General features: G+C 44.3%; 1 protein-coding gene across 2 annotated transcripts; it reads left to right on the forward strand.

Moving 5' to 3' along the window:
- The first annotated feature begins 1,917 nt into the window (after window positions 1-1,917).
- On the forward strand, window positions 1,918-8,181 carry LOC128596201 (cytochrome c oxidase assembly factor 6 homolog). 2 transcript variants are annotated; one of them, XM_053605773.1, is made up of 3 exons: window positions 1,918-2,057; window positions 2,694-2,853; window positions 7,902-8,181. In XM_053605773.1, exons 2-3 carry the CDS (start codon window positions 2,710-2,712, stop codon window positions 7,995-7,997), a joined length of 240 nt encoding a protein of 79 aa, XP_053461748.1. In that variant the 5' UTR covers window positions 1,918-2,057; window positions 2,694-2,709; the 3' UTR covers window positions 7,998-8,181. The 2 variants fall into 2 exon arrangements, with proteins under 2 accessions (XP_053461748.1, XP_053461747.1); XM_053605772.1 differs by lacking the exon at window positions 1,918-2,057 and adding an exon at window positions 2,083-2,431.
- Window positions 8,182-9,629: the final 1,448 nt, after the last annotated feature.

A 9,629-nucleotide genomic window follows, 5' to 3' on the forward strand; every position in this document is an offset into this window, starting at 1 on the left:
GCTGGTAAATTTTAAAGCCCATTTTTTAAGTCTCAAAATTCATCCAAGGTTCTTTGCTTTCATCCCTTTTCTATTCCATCAGTCATGCTTAAAACATATTATCTTACATAAACCGACCTTGATAAAACACAGCATGAAAGACATGGGTGGCTCTGCTAAAGTTAAAGCAATCTACTATTAGAATCCATTAACTATTAGGGAAATACTTCCCATATTGTAGAACTTATATTTAGTGGTATTTAGCTTCACATAGCCACACTAAGAGTCTGTATATGTTGAGTTTGTAAAGAATGAAACACCAGCACTAAGTGCAGAGCTGGAAACTGCTTATGAGTTACACAAGTATTTTTAAAACTAGATGGAGCAGACAGAATCTATTGAGAACGAGATGCCAGATGACGAATGAAAACCTCAGAATCTTATCTAATCCCAGCATAGTAAAAATGTGTATATTTGTAAAATAATTTGTGGTCTCTCCACCACTGTATGTTTAGAAACCTTAAAAATCTCAAATGTTTGTTACTGCCCTGATCTATTCTGTGACTTTCATAATATGTTTTGGATTTTTTTAATATATTGGTTTTCTCAAATACAGAATGAAAAGTTAATCTGCCATAGTGTTAAGGTGGCTGCTGGTTATCACAGTTTACAAAGCATATTGAAACTTTGATATATAATTACTGCTGAATTTCCCAAAGAATGTTTAATTTAACTTATTTTCTTTAAGGCATGATTAAACTGAGAATAAAAGGCAGTATGGTTTGGAAAAAAAATAAATAAAAAAATAAAGATTGTGATTAGAGCTATGAACTCATATATTAAAAATAACATCCTCTAAAAATATTCAAAATAAAAAATAAATAAATAAATAATATTCAAAGTAGCTCTCCGCATCCGTTTGTAAAACATTTTGGGAGTCACCTGTGGCTCAAAGGAGTAGGGCGCCGTCCCCATATACCGGAGGTGGCGGGTTCAAACCCGGCCCGGGCCAGCTGAAACAACTGCAACAAGGAAAAAATACATCGCCGGGCGTCGCAGTGGGCACCTGTAGTCCCTACTCGGGAGGCTGAGACAAGAGAATCGCTCAAGCCCAAGAGTTGGAGGTTGCTGTGAGCTGTGACGCCACAGCACTCTACCGAGGGTGACAAAGTGAGACTCTTTCTCAGAACAACCAGAAACAAAAACAAAAATCTTGGCGGCTATGGGTTTAATCACAAACGAGATTAAAGCAACTCAAATACTTATTTTCTCCACTCCCCTGACCAATCCGTACTTCTCTGGTTTTTCAGCTGGGTCATTGATTTGTCATTAATGACCGCCTCCCTCCGGGGCCCTTTCGTCGGGAGAGACAGACATTTACATTCAAGAAAGAGGCACAGGGCGGCGCCTGTGGCTCAGTGAGTACAGCGCCGGCCCCATATACCGAGGGTGGCGGGTTCAAACCCAGCCCCGGCCAAACTGCAACAAAAAAATAGCCGGGCGTTGTGGTGGGCACCTGTAGTCCCAGCTGCTCGGGAGGCTGAGGCAAGAGAATCGCGTAAACCCAAGAGTTAGAGGTTGCTGTGAGCTGTGTGACGCCACGGCACTCTACCGAGGGCCGTACAGTGAGACTCTGTCTCTACAAAAAAAATAAGAAAAAAGAAAGAGGCACAGTCCGTGAACGCCGTGAATAGAAGCAGGGGACGTGCTAGCAACACTTTAAGGCGGCCGAGCCCGCTCCGACCAGCGGTCGAGCTGCGTTCTCCCTCCAACCGCGCAACACAGGAAACCGCAACTTTATCCTCCCAGACCGGAAGTCAGTCCAGCAGGTAAGGAGAGGAACAGGAAGTCCCGCCTCTCCCCGGAAAGTGAACGGTAGCCCGTAAGGGTCAGTAGCGGGCCGGAGGTTTGGTCGCGTGAATTCCTTTTTGCGGTTTGTGAAGTCCGCATTTCTTGCACTCGAACCCGTGAGGCGACCGGGCGCCGCGCCATCCTCCGCTTGTTGTTGGGCTGCGCGACCCTTTCCCCACGGCGTCGGAGGGGAGCCAGCCCTGGGCGGAGGGAGAGGTCGGCGGCCGGTGTGTGTGGGCGGGGTGTGGGGAACGGGCTTGGACGTCCTTCCTCTCCGGGCCGCGGCTTCCTCGGAGTGCCGCGCTCGGTGATCGTGTCCCCGCACACTTGTTTGCACAGCGCCTTGGTTCCAACAGCAACGCTGTAAAATGCGCGCTGCTTTACCTGCGGGGAAGCGGTCCTGGAGCGAGTCCACGGGCTGCCCGGCTCGGGGGCAGACGATTCTAAACTGGGTTTTCTGAGACCGCGCTGCGGCTCCAGCGGGGGATCAAATTACATAGCGCCAGAGATGAGCCCGAGCGAGTGTCCTTACCGTGTCTTTAAAGGAGAACTGATGAGATTCAGTTGGTGCATAGCTTTTGTAAAAGAAAGCGGGACTAGGGTACATGTTAAATCTACTAAGGGTAGAATAGAAATATCTTAACACAGTAACTAAGAAAATGCGGTGAAGGCAGTGTTAACTAGTTTGATGAAAGTATTCCAAATTGTATATAAAACCAGCACATTGTACCCCATAATTGCATTAATGTACACAGCTATGATTTAATAAAAAAAGAAGGCGGGAGTGATAGTTTTGTTTTTTCCTTGCCTTTTTTTCCCCAGATAACTTGCTCATTGTTAATGTAAAATGTTTTGGCCAACAGCTTGACACCCCTAGGAATGGCAGCCCCATCTATGAAGGAAAGGCAGGTTTGCTGGGGAGCCCGGGATGAGTACTGGAAGTGTTTAGATGAGAACACAGAGGATGCTTCTCAATGTAAGAAGTTAAGAAGATCATTTGAATCAAGCTGTCCCCAACAGTGGGTAAGTAACACTTACTCTGATGTATTTCTGTTCCCTGTTAAAATACATTGAGCTTGCAGTAGTAGGCTAGGAAATGAAGGACTGTCCGGCATGTCAATCAACAGTTTCTTTGGGAAGCGGAGAAAACCTTGTCTGTAAATCCAGGTTTGTTGTATATACTTACTTCAGGCATATTTCTGGAGGATGTCACCTGACACTTAAAGATCATTCAAAAACACAAACATATGAACCATTACCAAAAAATTTCCAGCACACTTCACTGGTAGACTTCTCCAGGATCTTCTGAAGAGGTATTTAATCTTGGGCAGGGGTTGGCACTTTTGTGAGCCTAGAGTTACTATCAGAAGTAAAGCTTGCCCATTTGATCATGCAAAATCATATAAACTTATACCTAAATATAAAAAAAGGAGTTTGGTAATTAGAAGAAAGAAAAGGTTCATATGGTGGGTTCTGCATCGTTGACAGCTGGTCTTGCTCTGCATTGCCTTTCCTTCTTATCAGGGAAGACTGGGAAAGGGCTAACACTGAGGCCAGTGAGTCGTCCTCTAGGCTGATCAGTGCTCTTTACTGTGGGTGTTGTTACTCTCAATTTCAAGAGGAGGCAACTGATCCTCTGTGTGTTTAACTCTCACAGCATTAATTACTCAGTGAGTGCAGAGCTGTAATTCTAAGGCAGGCCCAACAGGCCTTGAAGAGATTTGAACCTGGTTTGTGCATGTTTTTTCTCTTTCATGCTGCTCCAAAGTATACCTTGTAGTTTGAGTACAGATTATTTTAGAGGTGAGGTGGTTTTAGGTTTTTACCTTTTCATAGTTCAGATTTTTAAATGAGTAGTCTGAGGCTTTGAAGGAGACACAGGAAGGTGTGGTGGAGCGTGGGGGTCATACTGGTGGGCCAAGCTGGGGAGGAATGCATTGAGCAGAAATTTCTTTGGAACTCTTCATCTCCAAAATCAGCATGATGCAACCTATTTCATGGGATTATTATGAAGATAAAATGTATCATTAGCTCCTCCTTTTGTGCTGCTCATTCTTCGAAGGTAATCATTCTGTGGCTGTGGCTCTAAGTAATAACTCATATGTTGACACCTGTCTTAATTCAGCCTGCCATAGTCAATGGGGTGGCTTAAACAACAGAACTTGATTTCTCATGGTTCTGCAGGCTAGAAGTCTGACGTCAGAGTGAGGGCCCTCCTCCTCGCTGGCACACGGCTACCTGGCTGTGTCCTCATACAGCAGACAGAGGAAACTTCCGTTTTGTCTTCTTATAAGGGCCCTGTACTTGTGACCTCATCTAAACAATCACCTCATAAAGACCCTACTTCCAGGTACCGTCACATTGGGCTTAGGGCTTCAACATAAGAATCTGGGGGAGGCATAAACATTCAGCCCGTCTCCGTGCCCCAATCTGCATCTCCAGCTTGGCCGTTTCTCCAGCTCCAGAACTACCTGTCAAGCTTCCTAGTTGGAGATTCACAAGAATCTACCTTGACCTCTGCATATACATGACAAAACTCTTCCCCATTCTGCACCCAACAGACCTCTCCTTCATAGCCCTCGTCTCCATGAAACACACCAGCATCAGCATAGGACTGGGGACTGAAGGAGTATTTCAGGAGGGAAGTGAGATAAGGCAGGGCTATGGGCTCATTCGCCTTCTAGCTTCAGTTTGATCTATCTGGAAGCTCGGGGGCATAAATTGCACCATAATTCATGGCTTTTATGCCCATCAGTCATTTGCTTTGGCTGAGGACAGGTGTCTAGAGAAGGGGGCAGCCAGCCAGTATTAGCGGCCACCACCCAGGGCAGCTGGGGAATGGTATACTGGTCTGCAGAGGGAATGTGGACAACCCCAGTAGTGGCTGTTACCCCTCCTTGTCTAATTGCAGGCAGCATGTGGCCATCACAACCCCTCACATAAAACTCCTGGAACTATAGAGCTGAGTGCAAGGTCTTTGGCCAGTCTTGCTGCCAAGGGGCAAAGGAGAGGAATGACGGTGTTCCCCATCAGTTAAAGCACTCGTCTCGTCCAGGGAGGGAGCATTACAGCTACTAGTTCTAAAATGGAGACTAAGTGTGCCCCTCCAAAAAAAAAAAGTAACACATTCACGTTCTATAAAAAGAATATTTTTTAAAGTCCAAGAACACATGCCATTCCCATTTTAATGAAATATTGGCGTAGAAAAAAAAAATCTCCCAAATATAGATGAATGCCCCTACCTCTTCTCAGTCTGTATCTTGCAGTCATTCCACAAGTATTTATTGAGCACCTACCGTGTAGAAGTACACGGTGAAAGAAAAAGTGGACAACATGCTCAGTGGTCAGCCCTCTGTCAAAGGCAATGACTGATGGGCCCCAGAGCTTCCAGACAGATCAGACAAGCTAGAAAGCCGCTGAGCTCACAGCCCTGCCTCATCTCACTTCCCTCCTGAAATACTCCTTCGGTAATTCACTGTTCCCAGGCCTACGTTCTAGGGGGAAGGGGCTTGTTTTCATTACCTTTAATCCTTAATCTTGTGAGGTACTATTGTATCCTGTTTTACACAGTAGGAGTTAAGGCTCAGAAAGGGGAGCCCTTAATTAGTCCAAGACCAGCCAACCAGTAAAATATGAATAGCAGAGCAGGGATTTGCATGTGTACCTTTCTGTGATTCCAAAGGTGGGGTCTTTTACCTAGCTGAAGTCACGGCCAAAGAATAAAGATAAAAATAGAACCATCAAACAGATTTATGATGACTAGTTCTATCCTAAAACACCAAAAAAAATTTTTATTACATAATAAACCTGCCATTCAGCTAACACTCTGGTGGTCACTCACACCAATTACTCTTCTCTAGCCCTTGCGTCCTGTTCTAGGCCCGCACGAGGATGGCTTGTATAATGGTCCTATTTAAAGTCTCTCATTGGTTCGTAATTTAGGAGCAGGGATTATAAGGTCTGTTATTTTAGCATCATTCAACAGAATCTTCCACAGAGCAACCAAATATCTAAGATACTTGATTCTAATTTCAATTTCTGATACTTTTTCCTATAAACCTTTGAAATGTCACATAAATTCCAATATTTTGTCATTCATGCTATGATTTGGGTTTTCCTTGTTTATAGGGCCCTAGCAGACACGTAGACGGTGCTTCTCAGTAAATCCTTCTTGAATCATTAGCCGTTCAGAGAAAGCACCACATGTTGAGGGTTTTAGACTGTTAGTTGACAGAGAAGTGAAGGCTCAGGAGGAGAACTTTCAAGGTAGAGAGTGTGGCATATGCAAAGGCAGGGAAGCAAGAGTAATAGAAAATAAGCACATTCAAGGAATGCTCTTGGGATGAGCATTTCAGGGATTGCAGGTAAATTCAGAGGGGATGGACAAATGGGCAGGGAATAAGCCATGAATGCCTTGTTTGTCTTACTTGGGATTTTGGATATTGACTTTACAGGCAACAGGGATATCTTGAGAGATCTTCAAATAAGGGGGTGACCTGCTCAGATTTGGTTTCAGAAAGACTGTGTGCTGGCGAGAGAGTGACAGCTGGATTAAGGACGAGTGAGCCTAGAGAAACCAGTTGAAGAGCTGTTAGGATAGCCTTAGTGAGACATGGTGGGAGTCTGCTATGGCGCTGAAGAGGGAGGAGGAGGTCCAAGTGTCTGCATGGACAGTGATGCCTTTATTGCAGGAGGTGTGAGAGGAGGAAAGAAAGGAGCTAAGTTCTGGTCAAGTGAGGACTGAAGTGTCAGGAGGACCTTGAAGTGGATTTGTCTGTTAGGCAGTTGGAAATGTGATGGGAGATACAAAGATCTATTAGTAACTTCCATCCTAGACCAGTCAGCCTGAGACCACCAGGGATAAATCCATAGTCTGACAGTCAGATTTATAAATGTGTTAGAAACAGGAGTCCACACAGTAAAGGAACTGCAGGCCTCTCACCAAACAAAGGGAAAGGGAGTTGTGGAATTTAGGGGAAGGATGGAGTTTACGTAAAATTTAAATGAAGGAGTATTTGGACAGCCTCAGAGCTAGGTCTAGAGAGTTCATCATTAGTCCTGAAGTGAAAAGTGGACCTGAGGTTCTATTTTCTATAAAACTAAAAGATTGAACATCATGCCAAGAAATCCCTCGTTTGAAGTCCTGAGCCTCCTTTGGAAGTTCCTCTGCTTCTCTGTCAGGCAACTTCAAAGAGAAAATTTTGTAGTCTGATTTTAGAGAGCAAGATTTCTCAGTGAATGAAAAAGGAGTAGTCACTTACAGAAGGGAAACTTGAGCACACTGTAGCTGTAGGATGTTTGCAGCCGTTATCCCAGCTTGACAGGAGCAGGGCAGATACTTAACATTCTCAGTCCAGGCTAATTTTTACTTACAGGTCCCGCTAAAATATTTAAGAATTAGGTCTTAAAAAAGGCATTTAACAAAAGAACTAGTGTTTTCTAGTCTGACAATGACAATAAACTTAAGAAAAACTGTTCAAGGCAGCACCCGTAGCTCCGTGGGTAGGGCGCTGGCAGTTTGGAACCCAGCCCGGGCCTATAAAAGCAACAATGACAACTATAACAAAAAATAGTGGGGCGTTGTGGCAGGTGCCTGTAGGCCCAGCTGGTTGGGAGGCTTAGGCAAGAGAATCGCTTAAGCCCAAGAGTTAGAGCTTGCTGTGAGTTGTGACGCCATAGCACTCTACCAAGGGGGGGACATAGTGAGACTCTATCTCAAAAAGAAAAAGAAAACCTGTCTATTATCTTTAAATCTGAAGTTTTCTTACCTGAGATCCCTGGGGACTAAACTCGGAGGCAAGCCTCATGTGTATGTCCACAGGCCCATTTCTTAAGAAGCTTCCTGTGTTTCCAAATTCTCAATAGGATCTGTAACCCCAAAAGGGTGAGCACTCAGTGGTCCATCCCCTCCTCAGTGACTACTCATCAAAAGCCTTGATTGAAAATGGTTCCAAGATATGTCATTTAAACCATTTACACAATTTATATTGTAAATTTGTTACATTTAAATTTGTGCTTTTGCTTACCTAAGCTGTATAACTTGATATTTCAAATTTTTTTTTTCTTGATAGATAAAATATTTTGATAAAAGAAGAGACTACTTAAAATTCAAAGAAGAATTTGAAGCAGGAAAATTCCAGCCTTCAAAAACAACTGCAAAATCCTAGGCTGTTCCTGAACTTTTCAAAATGGTTGAAACTATTTTCTGGACATTGAAAAGGCTGCACAGTCAGTAGAGCCATGAATCATGGTAAACTTCAGTGCTTGTTTCCCGAATACAACACTTAGTAAGAAAAATGATCAAGGAACAGAAGATTCATGAAGAATTGAAATAAAATGGTATTAAATATGCTTTAAGAAATCTATATTTTAAGAAAAAAAAATTAGGCGGCGCCTGTGGCTCAGTGAGTAGGGCGCCGGCCCCATATGCCGAGGGTGGTGGGTTCAAACCCAGCCCCGGCCAAACTGCAACCAAAAAATAGCCAGGCGTTGTGGCGGGCGCCTGTAGTCCCAGCTGCTCGGGAGGCTGAGGCAAGAGAATCGCCTAAGCCCAAGAGCTGGAGGTTGCTGTGAGCTGTGTAACGCCACGGCACTCTACCCGAGGGCGGTACAGTGAGACTCTGTCTCTACAAAAAAAAGAAAAAAAATAAAATAAAACCTATGATCAAACATACATGTACTTTTCTGTTTTCTTTTCTTTTTTTTTTTGAGACAGTCTTACCCCGTCACTGGGTAAGAGTGCCCTGGCCTCAGCTTTGCTCGCAGCAACCTCAAACTCCTGGACTCAAGTGATCCTCCTGCCTCAGCCTCCTGAATAGCTGAGACTACAGGTACCCACCACCCTGCCCTGGCTAATTTTTGTATTTGTAATAGAAACGGGGTCTCTCTTGCTCAGGCTAGTCTTGAACTCCTGAGCTCAAGCAATCCACCCACCTTGACCTTCCAGAGTGCTAGGATTACAGGCCTGAGCCACCTCGCACATCCTCTTTTTTTTTTTTTTAATTAGAGGATAGGTAGTAGGCAAACATTATTTATAATACAGAAACTGAAGTAACCACATTGCCATTGTATAGTCCTTGAAGTTGGCATCTTAAAATGAGCTTGGAAGAGGGTTGAATTTAAAATACACAGGTGGGCTCAGTGCCCGTTGCTCAGTGGTTAGGGTACCAGCCACATACAATGGGGCTGGTGGGTTCGAACCTGCTAAATAACGACAACTACAACAAAAAATATCTAGGTGTTGTGGCGGGCACCTGTAGTCCCAGCTACTTGGGAAGCTGAGGCAAGAGAATAGCTTAAGCCCAAGAGTTTGAGGTTGCTGTGAGCTGTGATGCCATAGCACTCTACTGTGGGGGCCATAATGAGAGACTGTCTCAAAATAAACAGGTGAAGTAATAAAAGCCATCTACTAAAAATCCTGTAGCTGGGCTCAGTGCCTGTAGAGCACAGTGGTTGTGGCACTAGCCAGGTACACAGAGGATGGCAGGTTCGAACCCGGCCGGGGCTAGCTAAACAATGACAAATGCAACAAAAAAATAGCCAGGCGTTGTGGCAGGCGCCTGTAGTCCCAGCTACTTGGGAAGCTGAGGCAAGAGAATTGCTTAAGCCCTAGAGTTGTTGAGTTGCTGTGAGCTGTGACGTTACAGCACTCTACCGAGGGCAACAAAGTCAAACTCTGTCTCCAAAAAAACAAAACAAAAAACTCTTACTAAAAACCCAGTTTAAAATGTCAGGAAATCATTCGACCAGATATTTCTCAAAAGAGAAATGGAAAACATGAAACAATGTTCCATATTATT

Source organism: Nycticebus coucang, chromosome 10, assembly GCF_027406575.1.
Source record: "Nycticebus coucang isolate mNycCou1 chromosome 10, mNycCou1.pri, whole genome shotgun sequence".
NCBI lineage: Eukaryota > Metazoa > Chordata > Mammalia > Primates > Lorisidae > Nycticebus > Nycticebus coucang.